The sequence below is a fragment of the Dermochelys coriacea genome, chromosome 2 (assembly GCF_009764565.3).
Source record: "Dermochelys coriacea isolate rDerCor1 chromosome 2, rDerCor1.pri.v4, whole genome shotgun sequence".
NCBI classification, from domain to species: domain Eukaryota; kingdom Metazoa; phylum Chordata; order Testudines; family Dermochelyidae; genus Dermochelys; species Dermochelys coriacea.
In genome coordinates this window covers 105,357,412-105,377,700 of record NC_050069.1, presented here as the reverse complement: position 1 = coordinate 105,377,700, position 20,289 = coordinate 105,357,412, and the positions used below count along the sequence as shown (strand labels likewise).

At 42.1% G+C, this 20,289-nt stretch overlaps 1 protein-coding gene across 8 annotated transcripts in view; it reads right to left on the bottom strand.

Annotated features, from left to right (window-relative positions):
• Window positions 1–19,224, bottom strand: part of ATP9B (ATPase phospholipid transporting 9B (putative)) — a 290,806-nt gene extending 271,582 nt beyond the window's left edge. For 4 of the 8 annotated variants that reach the window (XM_043508236.1, XM_043508237.1, XM_043508241.1 and 1 more), the window contains exon 1: window positions 19,002–19,188. In XM_043508236.1, the coding sequence (XP_043364171.1) occupies window positions 19,002–19,096 (95 nt within the window). In that variant the 5' untranslated portion in view covers window positions 19,097–19,188. Of the gene's footprint in view, window positions 1–19,001 lie in introns of all 8 variants that reach the window. The other 4 variants (XM_043508242.1, XM_043508239.1, XM_043508240.1 and 1 more) reach the window with 2 other exon arrangements.
• Window positions 19,225–20,289: the final 1,065 nt, after the last annotated feature.

Sequence of the window (20,289 nt, the reverse complement as noted above, 5' to 3'; positions counted from 1 at the left end):
CAGGACCAGCTGATATTCACCCAAGAGTTCTGCAATTTTATATTTGAATTTCTTCAGAACAATTAACTGTGCTATGTAATCCATCGCTTAAATCAACCTCTGTACCAAATGACTGGAGAATAGTTAATGTAAAGCCAATTTTTAAGAAAAGGCTGCAGAAGTGAACCTGGGAATTACAGGCTGGTAATCCTAACTTCATGCCTAGGTAAATTGGTTGAAACTAAATTGGTTGTGGAAAGAACAGAATTAGCATACACAGATGAAAACAATATGTTGGGGAAGAGACAACATGGCTTTTTTAAGAAATCATGCCTCATCAATCTATTAGAATTCTTTGAGAGTGTCAACAAGCATGCGAACAAGAGTGATCCAGTTGATACAGTGTACTTGGACTTGCAGAAAGACTTTGACCAAGTCCACACCACAGGCTCTTAAGCAAAGTAAGCAGACCTGGGATGAGAGGAAAGGTCCTCTCATGGGTCATAACCAGTTAAAAGATAGGAAACAAAAAGGTAGAAATAAATGATGTTTTCACGATGGAAAGTGGTATATCACAATATCTCCCAAGGATCTATACTGTTCAACATATTCATAAATGATTCAGGAAAGGCATAAACAATGAGGAGGTAAAGTTTGCAGACGATGCTATATTACTTAAAATAGTTAAGCCCAAAGCTCACTGTGAAGAGTTACAAAGATCCCACAGTTAAATGACTGGCCAACAAAATGGCAAATGAAATTCAGTGTTGATAAATGCAAAGTAATGCACATTTGAAAACATAATCCCAACTATACACACAAAACAATGGGGTCAAAATTAGCTATTATTATTCAAAAAAGGGATCTTGGAGTCATCGTGGATAGTTCTCTGAAAACATCTGCTCAATGTGCAGCAGCAGTCAAAAAAGCGTTTGGAACCATTAGAAAAGAGATAGACAGATAATCTCATAATGCCACTCCTTGAATACTCCATACCGTCTGGTTGCCCCATCTCAAAAAATATATATTATAATTGGAAAAAGTAGAGAGAACAGCAACAAAAATGATTGGAAGTACGGAACAGCTTCCAAATGAAGAGAGATTAAAAAGACTTGGACTGTTCAGTTTAGAAAAGAGACTGGGGCGGGGGGGAGGATATGACAGAGGTCTAAAAAATCATGAATGGTATGGAGGCGAGTACGGAAGTGTTATTTACCTCTTCACATAACACAAGAATGAGGGGTCCCCGATACAATTAATATGCAGAAGGTTTAAAATAAAAAAAAAAAAAGGAATTATTTCTTCATACAATGCACAGTAAACCTGCAGATCATGTTGACAGGGGATGTTCTGAAGGTCGGCATGGTCAGATGTTACTGTCAGATGATAGGATACAGGACTAGATAGACCATTGGTCTGACTCAGCATTCCCATTCTTAGGATCAAAAGAGTGACTATGGAAGTGAACTGGGTAAGTGCTCCAGATTACGTATATATGAATTTACAACTATACCACAGCAGTTCGAAGATGAAGCTAAGACTTGCAGGTCAAATGGAATGAGAAGCAGCAATAGACAGAACTGAAATGTGGAAGCAAGTCACTTAGGGACAAGAACACCTCATTAACTGTGGGAGAACACTTTTCACATCGTGATCACTCCATATCTGACCTGTCAGTCCTCATCCTCAAGGAAACCTCCACAACTTTCAAAAGACGAGTCTGGTAGCTTAAATTCATAACTTTGCTAGACACAAAAAATCATGAAATGAACAGACACACTGGATTTAAGGCTTATACAACAATCTATAACCCATCAGCAACCCCTACAGCTGCCTTTTCCTGGAGAGGTCTTAACAGGCCACTTCACCTTGAATGGTCCCTTGAAATATGTGCTAACTTCTTTTGCTAAACAATCTGTTTCACCTTGTATTTAGCTGTGACACTGAGTACTTTTCCCACACCTGAAGAACTCTGTGAGGTATGCTTTGTCTACACTGGAACGTGAATGACAAAATTTGTGTCGTTCAGAGATGTGAAAAAACCACGCACCCGAACAACACAAGTTTTGCAGACGAAAAGCACCGGCGTAAACAGCACTTTGTCATCAGGAAAGCTCTCCTGCTGACAAAGCTACCACCGCTCACTGAGGGTGGAAGTTTTTTTGTTGTCAAGAGAGCTCTCTCCTGCTGACAAATAGCGGCTACACTGTGCGCCTTTTAGCAGCACAACTGTGTCGCTAAAAGGTGCATAGTGTAGACACAGCCTAAGCTTGAAAGCGTCTCTCTCTCACCAACAGAAGTTGGTCCAATAAAAAAATATTACCTGACCTGCCTTGTCTTTCTAATATCCTGGGACTAGAAAGGCTACAACAATATTGCATACAACATTTCGAATAACCTGTCAGGCAGGCAACTATTTTCAAATAGGATCAGCTCATACACGAAATGAAGTACAAAGGTTTATCTCACTCAGGATACATCCTAAAATATTCTGTGTATTATGGTTTTAAAGTATTTCTTTATTATTTTTCCAAACTCTAAATGTTTATCTGACCACATTGTGTTGTATATTTTCTTCTTTGATTTTTTCCTTCAGTGAGAAAATCTCACAGGAAAGAATTAACCGAAGAGAATTATGGGTGAGAGCCCAATCTTGTCAGAATAAGAAATACATGTATATGCACAACTAGAAATCAAAGCTGCTCTTGTGAATGTGGTAATATTTACAGAAAAAAATGATAATAAAAAAGTAAGTACGATTAAGCAAGTATTATATCATCATATTGCAAGTAAATATTTTCTTTAAAAAATCAGTTTCCAGCTAGGTTTGCACTTTTAAATATTCAGCTTGATTGCATCATGTTTAGTAATCTTGATTTCAAAATGCAGCCTTTGAACTGGCAAGCAATTTATTCCATTTCTAAAGGAATTTTCTTATTGTGTTAGAAAATTTTACTTCAGTATTTAGAAACAATAAGATGATGAATAATGGATTTTTCAGAGCCAACATAAGGACAAAAATCTCTATTTCTTTGTTATCTAATTTCTTGCACACTTAATTTGCCTGAAGCTCTGATTCTCCTTGAGTGACAAACCAATTAAGTAGAATCCTAGAAACTTTTATTAAAATAGGGAAGAACTGAAAGCACCATGAACAAAGAAGCCAGAATGTAAGACATCAAAACTCACAGTACAGATGCTACTAAACCAGATATAGAAAAGTATCTTGACAAAAATATGGCTTCCTAAGGAAAAAAGAACATTAATATTAAACAACTTTCAACAAAACCTTACTACTGTAAGGAGTATCATTGAAATAGATTTAAGTGAAAGGAAACAGTAAAATAAATACTTTTAAATTAACTTTTAATATAAACATCTAATATGAAAATTACACCTGTTTCTCTGCATTGCCTATATCTATATATCCTTCCAACTTTGATGGCTCATACTGTTTTTTTAGCAAATTATTGCTTTTAGCGAGCACATTAAGTTTCAATTGCATATTACGTCTACTATTGAAATCATATCTACATACAAAAATCCACAGTCCTTTTTTTGAATCAATCATGTGAAATAAAAGATTATATGAAGCAAAATGTAGTTCAATATAAAACAGGGAGGAAACAGGCCATACATCCCTTTGGTAAATTCCACCCCTTCCCCAAAACTGCTATGGGTCCTAACTCAAGGAAGAGAGTCGCAGCTTTCTGGAGACAATCATAGCTGCATAGTTTGTTCACGGACAGCATAAACTCAACTTGCAAGAAGAAAAAGGCCAAAAAACAAAAAACCACAGAGGAGGAGTGGTTTAGCACATCCCGCAACACCACTCCCTTATCATCATTCGTATTATGGGAGTGCCTAGAAGCCACAAGCAGTACAGGAGCATTGTGTTGCGCACTTTACAAATGTACAGTAAAATACAGTCCTGCTCCCCTGATTAAGTTTACAAAGTAAATTCTCTTAAATCTAAAGTCCAATGACCATACTGCACACAGGCCAAAATCCACTATAATAGCCATATTTCATGGGGAGGAAGAGGCGAGAAGCACTTCTATGAGGATATGCAGTCAAAGAATCAACTGTGTGCTTAGCAAAACTATATATTGTTAGGGCTTTGGTTTTGTTTTATGTCATGAGTAATCAGTTTGCATAACCATGTGAAAAGTGTGTTAAAAACAAACTGCTGTTCACCTACTACCACATCTACATGTGTACAACTCATTTTCCCATCTCTGAATATATTTATTGACATATCGAGTGGTATCATGATACAGATTTTTCTTTAAAAGAAGATACTTATAACCTATTTCAGAGATCTGCTGAATCTCTAAGAGGCTGAGATCTTCCCCTCATCCTTATTTTTTACATCCCCATCCTTACATTGCACTAACATGCTGGCTGAAGTGAAATGGACTAGATTGCTTTGCAGCACATTAATGATATATTTATGCGGCAGAATGGAAAAGGATAGGGGAAACTGATGCAGACCATGCATCAATCCCTCCCATAGATACACACACTGCCTCTAAAATCTCTTGTTCTCTACAGGCTCAAAGAACAAGATAAAAAAGCATGTCTCTCTTCCTCCCACTATCGGGCCTGAAATAATACACCATAAAAGCTGGCATGACATTATGTACAGAAAAAGTGATCGTATCATTTTTTACAGGTTTTTATTAGAGTCAGTCAAAATAGGAATTTCCACAGGAAATGTCAGTTTTCAACTACAAACCAAAAAACTGAAAAGCTTTTTAGCAACTAAAGAGCAAAGAATTTAGCTGGTCATTGCCAGTGTGGCAATTTCCTGCAATATTCTGGAGAAAACCTACCGAATTAAGTTAACCCTTACTGAATTTTAAGTATTTGAGGAGTTAATTGTATTAAAAAATGCCAATAATTAGTATTGTTGTGGAATGGTAACATCTGGGAGGAGACCTGACTAATGTAAAACCCTGGGAAATGTCATGAGGATTTTCTGAAACTATGAGCTTTTTTAAAGCTTTTTAAAGTTTAGTGGGTTCTCCAGGAATCTCTAGGGAGACGAACATAAATATCAGCTCCTCCAGGTATGCAAGAACTTAGTCTTTGAAACTTTACAAGGAGGAGTGGACATTTTGTTTGCCGATTACATGAAGCCAGATCAAAACCACTCAAACTGGATTAAAGTGACTCATAGCTTCATGGATATGCTTGTTCCGAGCCAAAGCAGTAATCACTGAAAACCCCCTTGGCTAGAGTATGATGATTCCTTAACTGGCCAGAACTCTTTCTGGAGGTGGGGGATGACCTCTAGTAATATTAGAATGTAGGTAGGTTCTTTTATTGTTTTAATGTTTTCTCTGTAATGTTTTTTTTTACCTTAAGAATAAATGTGCTTGCTTAGAAAGAGCTCTGTTGTAGCTAAATAGCTGTGGCAGTTACACTGTTTATAGCTTCGGAGAAAAGCAGAGCAGGCCTGTTTAGGCAATTTGACTTTGCTAGGGAATAACAGTGTAGACAAGGAACTGTGCAGTCTGGGAATACCCTGGTCAGGAAGGAAGATGTCTCCACCCATGAGAGGTGATGGCTGGGGAGTCAGAAGTCTGAAAGCAGGTGCCCCTGCTGGACCATAGAGGGGAAATATGGGTGCAGTTTCCATGAACTGTGATAATCAGTAAAATAGGAACACATCATCAGGGCACCAGGAAAGACCACTAGTTCCACCCTTCTCTCTTCTACTGACTGATAATATTCTGTGCACTTCATCACTCTTATTACTGAGAAAGCTACCACACCCTCTATCTTTGAAGGATGACAAATATAATTCCCCCCATTTTATAAGAGGTTGCACAGTCACTTATGAAATACTGGGAATAGAACCCAGGGACCAGAGTCTATGCAGTGACTCTCAGAAGACTGGTGTAGTATGGGAAAAGAAAAGGCAGCTTTAAGCCATGTTTGTCTGTCCTAGAATCTGGGCTGCTTCCAGGCTAAATTAGATTAATAGATTCCAAGGCCAGAAGGGATCATAGTAATTATCTAGTCTAACCTCCTGTATAATACGGGCCATAGAATTGTCCCAAAATAATTCCTAGAGCATATCTTTTAGGAGAACATCCAAAACCCATTATCTGTTCTAATTTAGGTAACCTTTTATGACTGCTAACAGGCTTCTTCTCAGCCCAGAATTTTCAAAGCACTGTGTGTTATGGCCAGTCTTCCTCCTGTCCCTGACAAGTCTCTTCTACCACTGACACACTCCAACACCATGAACTGCAAGGGGTAGCAGTGAAGGGTTACGTACACCAGTCCTATAATGCCGTTGAACTATAGGAATTCTCCTGGGGGCAGTTCTGTCCATTTTACAGTTCCTGTATACCACAGAAGTTGCATGAAGAGGTTTTAGTAGGGTCTAGAAAGTGGCCCCAAGTCTCTAATATGACAGACCCAAGGTTCATCCATTTAGCCACACTGCCTTTCAAAATAAACATGCCAAATCTATGCATTCAGCTATGCTGTCTAACCACTAGACACCACTCCTGCCACACCAGGAAGAGAAACCAATATTTCTGGTTCCCAATAACCTCTGATATTGAGTAAGTAATAGTATAAAACTTGTTGCATCCCCATTTAGCAGCTACTGCACATGAAGCATAAGAGCCTACAAAAGCTACCAGCTACTTTAGCTCAAGTCACAGAGCTTAGTGCTGTAGATTTAAAGGCCCTCCATTTCAACCAACCTTGCTGGTATGACCCCAGGTGGGGAAGGAGTGTAAATTCCACGTGATGAAATCTAGTCTATCAACTTGCTTTTTAAAAAAAAAAAAAAAAAAAAAAGCTATGCATATACACACACAACACATTAAAAGAATGCTATATTCGCAAAATCCTCAAGCACTCAAAACTTAGGAAATGCCAGTATTAACATTCCACCCTTGTGCATATACATTATGATGGTCTTATATGACTGGGGGGGCATGGATCAGCGTTCACATCGCACTCCCCGTCAGTACACAGCACAGACTGGGGAAGCTGATGACCCAACCAGCGGACCAAATTTGGTGATGAACTCTGGTCACATGTCACTTAAGGCACATTGCACATGCGGAGTTTTGACTAACCCGAGTGCACATGAGATTTGCAAAGAAGATGATAATAACCTGATTGTATATAATTGCATTTCAAGACCCCCGGCCTCATTCTGTGCACTGTATGGACAATGAGCAAGTTAGAAGGTTGCAAGAAGAGAATGGGCTCTTGTGTTTATGGCATTAAATTGAGTCCCAGGAAAGAAACACTTTATCATAGAGTCATCAAAGAACTGGAAGGGACCTGAAGAGGTCAGCTAGTCCAGTCCCCTGCACTCAAGGCAAGACTAAGTATTTATCCCTAGTTCTGCCTCGGACTTCACAGGTAATACTAGGCAAGATTAACAGAATGCACCCTTCTGGGGACAGAACTTAAAGTCGAACTTGGGGCTTGGGCTTCAGGGCTGTTTCATTGCTGTGTAGACTTCTGGGCTCCAACTGGGCTCTAGGATCCTGTGGGGAGGGTGGGTGGTTGGAAAGTGAGAATCCAGAAAAGAATCTGTACAACAAGCATCTTTTTTATACCAGGATGCAACCAAGTTATTTCTTCTCCTGTATAGCCTCTTCCTACAGTTTTAGTGGCATTTCACTCTTCTCCACCTTTAATGTTCTTTTAAATAGAAACCATCAGTACCTTATTAAACTTAAGATTTTATTCTCACAAAAATTAGGAAATTCAGAGTTGAAGTTCCCACATTAACTTTAACTCTGCTCCCGTATGCATTAATATCACAACAGAATTTTTCATTACATAATATAACATATCACGTATTAGACAGCAATGCAATAAAATGGAAAGTAATAGCTCTTTCCATTACTGTACATGAATCAACATGGCATATTATTACTACAAATGCCATTAAGGTGAATTTTAACAGTGTTCCACCAATAAGACTGAGTAAATTGAATTGCTACTAGAATTTCACATTGCTCCAGATGTTAAATCATGAATAATTTTTAGTGAATGTGGGGTCCATGTAATAGCATTGCAGATCTGAATGAGTATATATACTATATTCTTGCCACAGAAGCTGCCTTAGCCCTAGTGGAATGTGACTAGTTTGTAGCACTCTTCAATACATAGTCTAACTCATTTGAACAAGTGTTGTGATGAAATAGCCTGACCCTTACTATTATCTTTTTAAGAAAGGTAGTTGGGGGACTTCCTAAAGTCTTTAGTCCCATTTAAATAAAATGTGAATGCCCTTTTAGCATCTTACATGCAGAGTTTTGACTAACCCAAGTGCACATGAGATTTGCAAAGAATACTGGTAGACTAATTAATTGGTTAAGATGGAAGTCACTTACCACCTTAGATGGGAATTTAAAAAAAGATCTTAAGTCATCTAGAAGTAGAGTGCAAAAGCATCTTCTGTCACTGATCTGTTTAGAGACCATTCATATAGCTTTTGGGGGAGGTGGTGGGGACATCCCTGCTGAGTTGATCTGTTGGATGGTTGTTTTGTCTGCCAGATGTTTGGCAATAGGGAAAAGTATTGCCATAGGTGCACCAGTCCCATATTTCCTCAGCTTCCTTGCGGTTGTATGGAATGACCCCCTTCCTATTTGTTCACATCAAACATAACTCTTACATTGTCAGTAACCACTTGGACTATCTTGTCATGTAAATGAGGAAGAAACTATTTGAGAGCCAGATGGATTACCCTCAATTTGAATACATTCATATGTAGTTGTTTTTCAAGGAAAAGTCTACATTGCCCGTGTTACAGCGCAGCTGCAGCAGCGCTGCCTGGGCAGTATAGACATGTTTTAATCGCCAAGGGAGAGCTCTCCCAGTGATTAAAGAACTCCCCGAACAAGCGGTAGTAGCTTTATCACCAGGAGCAGGGCTCCCAGCGATAAAGCGCTGTCTAAACTGGCGCTTTTCAGTGCTAAAACTTTTGTTGATCAGGAGGTTTTTTTTCACACCCCTGAATGACTAAAGTTTTAGCGCTGAAAGTGGCAGTGTAGACACAGTCTAAGTGACCATGAGTTGTTAGGTTGTTGAAGTGAGTTTTCCATCCCAGGCTGGGCACATATGATAGTTGTGGAGAATTGAATGCCACTCCCTTCAGGATGTTGTAGTTTCATGTCCACCACAGGGATAGGAGCAATTTTGGGAGAGTTAGCTTCAACTATGTCTAAATTTGGCAGACAATGTTCTGCCAGCCAAGCACTGTAGAGCTCTCATTCTGAGATGAGTATATAAGATTACATATGATGTCAAGACCATGAGACTCATCAGCCTGAGGAAGAACAGAAGTGGCAAGGACTCTCTTGAAATTTGAGAATGGCAGATTGAATCTTGAAGAATCTTTCCTCTGGAAGGAAGGTTCTTCCTGCTTGGGAATACAGAATCATACCAACAAAAGGGACTCCCTGTGTAAGACAGTGTGATTTCTTCCGAGTCCCAGTTTCTCAAAAGTGAACATGTGCAGTCCATGCTGATGATCAGAGACTCCAGTGGTGAAGTCATCCAAACAGAAGTAAATGTAAATATCCTGTCTCTTCAGATGTTCTGCCATGTCTGAGAGGCAGTTTGTAAAAACATGAGAAGTGATAGAAATGCCAAAGGGGAGGACCCGTAATGATCCTCCCTGGCCAGTATGTGAAGATATGATAGGTATGTGGAAATATGCATTTTTCACATCGAGAGGTCCAAACCAATCTTGAGTAGACATGGAGGGAAATTACAGATGCAAGAAAAATTCAGGAAACTGACCTCTCTGATGAAAGAGTTGAGCTTTTACAAGTTCCAAATAGTTTGCAGACCTTCCTATTCTTTTGGGATCAGAATGTATCTAGAGTAAAATCCCTTTCCTCTGAATATCTCTGGTGCCTTCTTGATGGCCTCTGCTTCCAATAAAAAGCAAACTTTTATTCTTAGTAGGTTTTCATGAGAGGGCAGAGAAGGGACAAGGGTTGGGGGAGGAATGAAGTTGAACTGTATAGAATAACCTTCCTGCATTATTTCTAGGATCCACTTGTCTGTGATGATGGTATTCCAATTGCTGAAATAATAGGAGAATTGATCTCCAAAGGTGGGGGAGGAAGTAGATTGATCTAAGATTGGTTTGTAGCTCTCGTGTCTCATGACAAAAAAAGTGGTGGTCTAAAGCCTGGAGCAGAAAACGAAATTGTGTCTATTTTTAGGATGAAGCTAAAACCTCTTTCTCCTCTGTTGTTTTGAAGGAGATTGTTCCTGTTGGTAAGGACACCTCTGGCTGAAATACAAAGATGAAGATGAGGAACGATACTGCTGCCTGTTGTATCTGAAAACCAGTGCTACAAACTTTCTCCACTCAAGAAAGGGAACTTGAAATCACCATGGATAGTTCTCTGAAAAACATCCACTCAATGTGCAGCAGCAGTCAAAAAGCTAATAGAATGTTAGGAACCATTAGGAAAGGGATAGACAATAAGTTATAAAATATCATAACGCCACTACATAAATCTATGATATGCAGACATGTTGAATACTGCTTGCAGTTCTGTTTACCCCATCTCAAAATATAGATATTGTGTATTAGAATTGGAAAAGATACAGAAAAGGGCATCAAAAATTATTAGGGGGATGTAACTGCTTCCACATGAGGGAAGATTTAAAAAAAAAATGGACTATTCAGCTTAGAAGAGAGACAACTAAGGGGAGATCTGATACAGGTTTATAAAATCATGAATGGTGTATAGAAAGTGAAAAGGTCATTGTTATTTACCCCTTCACATAACACACAAAGCAGAGATCACCCAATGAAATTAATAGGCAGCAGGTTTAAAACAAACAAAAAGGGAGTACTACTCATGCAATGCAGTCAACTTGTGGAACTCATTGCCAAGGGGATGTTGTGAAGGCCAAAACTATAACTTGGTTCAAAAAAGAATTAGATAAATTCATGAAGGACAGGTCCATCATTGGCTATTAGCCAAGATGATCAGGGATGCAACCCCATGCTCTTGGTGTCCCTAAACTTCTGACTGACAGAAGCTGGAACTGGATGACAGAACAGATCATTTGAGAACTGCCCTGTTCTGTTCATTTCCTTTGAAGCATCTGGCACTGGCCACTGCTAGAAGACTGGATACTGGACTAGATGGACCATTGGTCTGACCCAGGATGGCCATTCTAGTTTTCTGATGTTCACAGAATCTGAACAAAAAACAAGTGATTGTAATGTGAAATCAAGGTAATTATGAATGAGGTATTCAAACTCCTGTGAAATTTTTGGTTCAGACTACAATCAGTATATGTTTTCCTGCAGAACGTTAGGTGCTTATTTACCTTTATTTCCACAAACTGAAGATCACTAAATATTTTTAAAGAAAACTGTCTTGTATAAAGCTTCAGCTTTCATAATGTAATTTACAGGGAGCATTGGGATTTTAAATATTTCTTCGCTTAACACTAAGATCTGCTTTAAAAAACTGATAAATAAAAGCTAGATGCATTTTATTGTCTCTCTCCCGCCAAAACCTCTGTTCCTGCTGACTGAGTAGTAGATTAACAATTCAATATATATGAACAAAAGTTAAACATTTTGGATTTTATCATCTTTCTATTCTGAACCGTTTTGTCAACACTTGTCAAACCAGACATGGATAAGCACCCTAATGGCAGATCTATATTTAAACTATCGGTGCACTTGCACTGCACAGCGCTTCAGTGAAGATGCTACTACACTATCAGTAGAGCTTCTCTCATTGGTGTACTTAACTACCCCCTTTCACGGAGGTGAATTATGTTGACAGGAGAAGACTTCCCATTGATATAGCGCTGTCTACACCAGCGGTTAAGTCAGTATAACTACATTGTTCAAGTGTAAATTTTTCACATCCTGGGCGACAGTTATGCAGATGCAAGTTTATTGCGTAGGCTTGGTCTAAGAAATAGAGTATGTCTCCGCAGTCTTGGCTTTCTAAGAATAGTTGTAGTTGAGAGAGAGCGAGAGAGAGAGAATGAACAGTATCTATTATATAGTTTCTCCCATCCCCTCAAAACAATGAACATGATGGCCTTTGCTTATTTTTCACTCAGTCATATGAATTTCCAACCAAAATAAGGATATGTGACTCAGGTGATAATATTACAGAATTGTATAGCTAAACTACCTCGACAAACAGAAAACAAGAAATGGATTCTGCCAATTCAATCCTATACTTTATCTTTCTTTCCAATAAAAAGTGAGTCAGACTTTTTTTTTTTAAATACTTCAGGTTTTAAAGATGTAGAGAAGAAATATGCAGGACTTAGTGGTTGGTTCTGCAGCACTGGAGTTTCTGAACTACAATACATGGCACACACATCCCTATTCTAGCACCAGACCACCTTGCCACAGAGTACATCAACAGAAAGGACTACTTTTCCACAGTAATGCAAGTGCTGGTGGATCACTAGGAATACTTTACCAACATCAATGAGGGCTGGTCAGGGAAGGTGCATGACACACACATCTTTAAGAACGCAGGACTGTTCAGAAAGTTGCAAGCAGGGACTTTCTTTCCCAATCAGTCAATTACCATTGGGAATGTTGACATGCCAAAAGTGATCTTGGAAAAAACAAACCTACCCCTTGGCTCCCAGGGCTCATGAAGCTGTACACCAGCAACTGCAACAAAGAGTTTCAACTACAGGCTCACCAGTTGCAGAATGACTGTTGAATGTGTAGTATAGACCAGGCCAAATATGAATTAAGGTCAAATTCAATTTAGGTGAATCTGCTCGACTTTTGTAGGGGTTATGGAAAGTCCAAGCGTTCTAGCTAAGCTTTTGGATTTTCAGGGCATTTCCATTTCAGTTCGACCACGTCTTCAGTGGTCACATGCAGAGGGAGAGATATGGATTGGTTTTGGAGCCCAAGAGGAAATACTTTCTGGTAGTCTCTTTCCTGATCCAGAGCAGGCTCCAGGTGAACAGATCTGGTCAGGAATATTCTGAGAAACAGGGATTTTGTACGAGCTTCTTGGGGCTTTTACCAAACAACCAACCATAGAGCTGGCAATCCCAGGACACAGAGCTCCAGGACAGCCACTCCAGGAAAACAGCCCCAGGGCTTGGAATCCCATGGCATCAGGGACCGCAGTTGGGGAACATCATTGCTGCAAAACCATCCATTCTGTCCTTCACATTGACCAAAGCCACAGTCTTGTGTAGCCGGAGGTGATTAACAGCACTGCACCCCCACCAGGGCTTCCAGGCTCCCTGCCACCGGAACTGGAATCCTGGAACAGGCATCCAGAGTCCACAACTACAGGGAAGTTACACCATATGGAGTGTCCTCATGCCAGGGATCCCAGGGCTTCCACAGTCCTTGGCTGTGGGGCAGTCTCACCATACAGATTAGGGCCAGGGATACATAGGACTTCCAGACTCCCAAGCTGCCTGATTCTCACACCCGGGGAGTCAGGTGGCTTTAGGAGTTTGAAAGCCTGGGGGTCCTCAACTCCAGAGCATTCTGCATGGTGGACTGTCCCAGAGCCACAAACCCTGGAAGACTCAGCAGCTGCCGACTGAATTTGACCTGATTCTTTGTCAGTTTCACTGAGCCTATGAGGGAAGGGCAGCAATGAAATTGACCCAACTGGGCAGTTTCACTCCCTATTTAGTGGTGGGTCACAGTGAAACTTAACAGAATCAGTCAATTTCAATCAGCGTACTTCCTTTCAGACACACAATGGGGGAAATTCACCTTTTGTGAGAAATTTCAAAATGTCCAAATTTCCTGTAAAATTGAAATTCTGAGGTTCAATTACTTCTACTCCTGAGCTGCCACCATCCCCTTCCCCAGCCTGCCATCAAAAGAGGAAGGATATAAAAATTAATAACTGAAATGATTACCCGCATGCCAGGAAAAATTGGAGTCTGAGAAAACTCACCTTCCTGGCACTGTCCAATTCCACCTCATTTTGCATATTCATAAGTCTACCCTCCAAAGTTGTGGTATAGATATACCTAGTCCTGTACAGCAAACTGAAAATTTAAACTTCTTTGCAGCCCCTTTAAGATAGCTTCTGTAAGGTCATTAACTGATATTCTCAATTTGCCCTGCCAAACCACTTCCTTCCAATAGCAGAAAAGCTCTGATCCTATATTCAGTTTTGGAAAAACTAAAACTCTTTAGTATCTGTTTTAAAGTGAAGGACTAATGCCTTGTTTACATAAGGAAATTGTATTGTCTAGAAACTAGTTAAGTTTAAGTAATCCTCTTGTGTATAAGCTACTTCAGTTTGAGAAGTACCTTATATCAATTTAATTTACGCCAATTCCTTAGAGTCTTCAAACATTGCTAAAACCAATGTTTTTCCTCCCACAAAGCACGGTAAAAGAAGCAGCTCCCTGCTACATTGAGGTACTGTGTCACCAACTGCTCCAGAATATATACAGAATCATAAATGACTGAAAGAACAGGAGAACTTGTGGCACCGTAGAGACTAAGAAATTTATTAGAGCATAAGCTTTAGTGAGCTTTTTGAGTGTTATTTTGCAGTGTGGCTGCTCTAATTCGAGCTTGGTTTATTTTATAGGAATGTAGATAACTCAGTGAAGATACAGTGTTGCTCTTAGGGCTTGATGAATAAAAACGTTTCATTTAACCTATTAGGACCTGAACTCAGTCACTTATGACAGGTTTCAGAGTAGCAGCCGTGTAAGTCTGTATCCGCAAGAAGAACAGGAGTATTTGTGGCACCTTAGAGACTTACAAATTTATTAGAGCATAAACTTTCGTGAGCTACAGCTCACTTCATTGGACACATGCAGTGGAAAATTCAGTGGGGAGATTTATATATACAGAGAACATGAAACAATGGGTGTTACCATACACACCGTAACACGAGTGATCAGGTAAAGTGAGCTATTACCAGCCGGAGAGCGGGGGTGGGGGAACCTTTTGTAGTGATCATCAAGGTGGGCCATTTCCAGCAGTTGACAAAAACCTGTGAGGAACAGTGGGGAGTAGGGAGGAATAAACATGGGGAAATAGTTTTGTGTAATGATACATCTACTCCCAGTCTTTATTCAAGCCTAAATTAATTATATCCAGTTTGCAAATTAATTCCAATTCAGCAGTCTCTTGTTGGAGTCTGTTTTTGAAGGTTTTTTTGTTGAAGAATTGCCACTTTTAGGTTTGTAATTGAGTTACCAAAGAGACTGAAGTGTTCTCCGACTGGTTTTTCAATGTTATAATTCTTGACGTCTGATACGTTATAATTCTTGACGTCTGATTCTTTTACGTAGAGACTGTCCAGTTTGACCAATGTACATGGCAGAGGGGCATTGCTGGCACATGATGGCATATATCACATTGGTTCATGTGCAGGTGAACGAGCCTCTGATAGCGTGGCTGATGTGATTAGGCCCTACTAAGGTGGACACCCTTCAGGTGTCCCCTGAATAGATATGTGGACACAGTTGGCAACGAGCTTTGTTGCAAGGATAGGTTCCTGGGTTAGTGGTTCTGTTATGTGGTTGCTGGTGAGTATTTGCTTCAGGTTGGGGGGCTGTCTGTAAGCAAGGACTGGCCTGTCTCCCAAGATCTGTGAGAATGATGGGTCGTCCTTCAGGATAGGTTGTAGATTCTTGATGATGCGTTGGAGAGGTTTTAGTTGGGGGCTGAAGGTGATGGCTAGTGACGTTCTGTTCTTTTCTTTGTTGGGCCTGTCCTGTAGTAGGTAACTTCTGGGTACTCTTCTGGCTCTGTCAATCTGTTTCTTCACTTCAGCAGATGGGTACCGTAGTTGTAAGAACGCTTGAGAGAGATCTTGTAGGTGTTTGTCTCTGTCTGAGGGGTTGGAGCAAATGTGGTTGTATCACAGAGCTTGTCTATAGACAATGGATTGTGTGGTGTGGTCTGGATGAAAGCTGGAGGCATGTAGATAGGCATAGCGATCAATAGGTTTCCGGTATAGGGTGGTGTTTATGTGACCATCGCTTATTAGCACCGTTGTGTCCAGGAAGTGGATCTCTTGTGTGGACTGGTCCAGGCTGAGGTGATGGTGGGATGGAAATTGTTGAAATCATGGTGGAATTCCTCAAGGGCTTCTTTTCCATGGATCCAAATGATGAAGATGTCATCAACGCAAGTAGAGTAGGGGCATTAGGGGATGAGAGCTGAGGAAGCGTTGTTCTAAGTCAGCCATAAAAATGTTGTCATACTGTGGGGCCAGGCGGGTACCCACAGCAGTGCTGCTGATTTGAAGGTATACACTGTCCCCAAATGTGAAATAGTTATGGGTGAGGACAAAGTCACAAAGTTCAGCCACCAAGTCAAGAATTATAACATTCAAAAACCAGTCGGAGAACACTTCAATCTTTTTGGTCACTCGATTACAGACCTAAAAGTGGCAATTCTTCAACAAAAAAACTTCAGAAACAGACTCCAACAAGAGACTGCTGAATTGGAATTAATTTGCAAACTGGATACAATTAACTTAGGCTTGAATAGAGACTGGGAGTGGATGAGTCATTACACAAAGTAAAACTATTTCCCCATGTTTATTCCTCCCCCCCACTTTTCCTCACAAGTTCTGGTCAACAGCTGGAAATGGCCCACCTTGATTATCACTACAAAAGGTTCCCCCACCCCCGCTCTCCTGCTGGCAATAGCTCACTTTACCTGATCACGCGTTTTACAGTGTGTATGGTAACACCCATTGTTTCATGTTCTCTGTGTATATAAATCTCCCCACTGTATTTTCCACTGCGTGCGTCCAATGAAGTGAGCTGTAGCTCACGAAAGTTTATGATCTAATAAATTTGTAAGTTTCTAAGGTGCCACAAATACTCCTGTTCTTCTTGCGGATACAGACTAACATGGCTGCTATTCTGAAACCTGTCATAAGTGACTGAGTTCAGGTCCTAATAGGTTAAATGAAACGTTTTTATTCATCAAGCCCTAAGAGCAACACTGTATCTGCACTGAGTTATCTACATTCCTATAAAATAAACCAAGCTCGAATTAGAGCAGCCACACTGCAAAATAACACTCAAAATGCACAGAGTGATTGTGTTAGTAACTGACAAGTTGTGTTAACTCAAGATATACTCTATACACCAAAGGTATATCTACACTACAGCTAGGAGCAAGCCTCCTGCCCAGGCAGACTCACATTAGCAGGGCTTGAGCTAGCATGCTAAAAATAGCAGCGTGGACATTGCAGCTCAGGATGGAACTCAGGCTCTCAAGCCGAAGGGGTCAGGTGGGTTTGAGAGCCTAAGCTCCAGTTCAAACCACAATGCATCCGATGAAGTGAGCTGTAGCTCACGAAAGCTTATGCTCAAAAAATTTGTTAGTCTCTAAGGTGCCACAAGTACTCCTTTTCTTTTTGCGAATACAGACTAACACGGCTGCTACTCTGAAAGCATCCACACTGCTATTTTTATTATGGTAGCTCAGGCCCAATTAGCATGAGCATGTCTACCTGGGCTGTGAGGTCTGATTTCAGAAGCCGTGTAGACATATCTCTACAGCGTCAGCCAAGTCAAGTTAAAAAGCGCTACCACATTCAAATTAAGATGCGTCCTGCAAGGACAGGACTCAAATTTGGAACAACAATCAAGTTCTAACTCAAGTTAATTATGCCACAAAGACAAGCCCTTCCTGACTTGCTGAAGGTCACAATGCAAGCCAGGGGCAGAGCGGGGAAGGGAAGCCACATTCCTGAACTAGCCATGACACAGTGCTCCATCATGTTTTAATAAATATTTCTGTCTGTATTTTAAGTAAAAATAACACAAGTATGCCCTGATCCTGCAAATACTTAAGCATGTGCTAACTTTTGAGCAAATGAGCAATTTCATCAACGTCACATAAAACTGAGGACATGCACAAGGGATTGCAAGATTAAAGCCACCTTCTCGGCAGCTCACACTACAATGCAAGGCTCTTTGAATTGCTAGGTAAAAACTAGGTTTCAGAGTAGCAGCCGTGTTAGTCTGTATTCGCAAAAAGAAAAGGAGTACTTGTGGCACCTTAGAGACTAGGTTAGGGGTCTAGAGCACATGACTTATGAGGAGAGGCTGAGGGAGCTGGGATTGTTTAGTCTGCAGAAGAGAAGAATGAGGGGGGATTTGATAGCTGCTTTCAACTACCTGAAAGGGGGTTTCAAAGAGGATGGCTCTAGACTGTTCTCAATGGTAGCAGATGACAGAACGAGGAGTAATGGTCTCAAGTTGCAATGGGGGAGGTTTAGATTGGATATTAGGAAAAACTTTTTCACTAAGAGGGTGGTGAAACACTGGAATGCGTTACCTAGGGAGGTGGTAGAATCTCCTTCCTTAGAGGTTTTTAAGGTCAGGCTTGACAAAGCCCTGGCTGGGATGATTTAACTGGGACTTGGTCCTGCTTTGAGCAGGGGGTTGGACTAGATGACCTTCTGGGGTCCCTTCCAACCCTGATATTCTATGATTCTATGATTCTATGGAGTCACAATCTCCCCTGACCGCTGTGCAGATCAATGGAAAACAGGAGAAATGGACCAATTTACTGTGGGAATAATGACACTGTCTATGGATGATGGGGCTGACAGAGCCTCCTTTGCCAAACACAGGAGCGACAGGACTGAGACTCCTCTCCACAGCCCCTTAGGCTTACAGGACACCTGAGGCGTCCCTCCCCCTCTCCTCCCCCGGAACCCCTCTGACCCGACCCCCCAGTCGCGCTGAGAACTGGAGCAGTGACCTCACACCCAGCTCCCCTGAAACCCTCACTCCCCCACCCCCAGGCCAGCAGGGAGACTCCGCCCTCCCCAGCCGATGGGAGGCCTGGCAGTGCCCGGGGCTGCCACCCACCCCAACCAGCTCCCTGCCCCCACCCCCACGCTTCACCCCTGCCCCACAGGGAGCGGAGAGAGGGGATCCCGGCCCCGTGCAGGAGCCTGCGAGGTGGGGCGGGTCTCGCCGGGCCGGGGCCCCTCCCTTCGCCACGGAGCTCCCTTCCCCGCCCCCCCGGCCAGTACCTGTGGTGCCTCTGCGCGGCGGGGAGGCTGGTGTAATAGGCCGCTCGCCGCTGGGTGCGGCGCGGCACCGGGTGCAGCGGGATGTGGTCCGCCATCTTCCCTGCGCACCTGCCCGGAACCGGCTCCCGTCCCGGAACCGTCACCCGACGTCACCCTGCCGCGCAAACATCACGCGCGAGGGACTGCCGGAGACACCTGACGTCACCCGCAACTGATGGAAGGGGCGGTGCTAGGCGCGGCGGGCAGATAAACAAGTGGGCGGGGCTTCCGCGGCTGCCCCACCCACTTGCCCGTAAAACGCGCGCGCTGCCGCGCTCGGTCTCGAGTCCCCTGCGCGTGCGGGCGGAAGGCGGCTAACGACGGGATTGGTGGCGGTGCGCATGGGAGGGAGGAAAGGCGGGGGGTGGGTAGAGGCTGACTTGCGGGTGCTGCGATGTTGCGTGGGGGGGACACAGGGTGGAAGTGCGTGGGGGAGGGGACTGTCCATGAGGTGGTGGCGGCTCAGGGGGGCTGGGAGCGGGAAGCCGCGCACGCCGGAGCTTATTCGTCTTTGCTAATTTCGCTCTTTTTGTGTTTTCCCTTTAAAAATACGAATTGAGCTTGTTGTGCCAGTGAAGACGGGGAGCTGGAGCTGTACCCGCAGGAGGTGACGGGGCCTGTGGCAGGCAGCCGTGGTGGCACAGCAGTGCGTGTATGCCTTGATTCCCTGCCCTTCTCTGGGGACTGAATTCCCGTCCAAAATGCATGAGCCCTCGGCCTAGAGAGCTGAGGAATGGTTAGTGGGCGCTCTGCCCTAGTGATGCTGAGAGTGGTCACGTTCACCTTAGCTCCTGCTGGCTTTAAAATCTGGATTATTTTTTTGTTTTGGAAAAAGTTACAGATGCTTAAAATACTCTTATGCCAAATCTTCAAGAGGTAGTGAAATATTCTTTGTCTACATGTACACTTCCTACTACAGAGTAGCTGCAAACCCACCAAAGCAGTCTTGTGGACTATATGAGAACGGGAAAATGAAACAATAGAAACAAACAAGTCCTCTTGTCACCATTCAGATAGAAAGGCAAAAGCAAAAAACATACATTTTGAAAAATATTTGCTTTTTAGTAATCTTTGCAGTCCTTGTCTGTGTGGGGCTAGAGGATTTTGTTGTGCCACGGCCAGAGAAGCTAGTGAGCCAACCAGTGGATCAAATTTGGTGATGAATCCTGGCCCCGTGCCACCTGAGGCACTTGTGCATATGCTAAGAAGATTCTGGTGGTACAAAGGAACCAGCTGCAGGAGTAAAAAG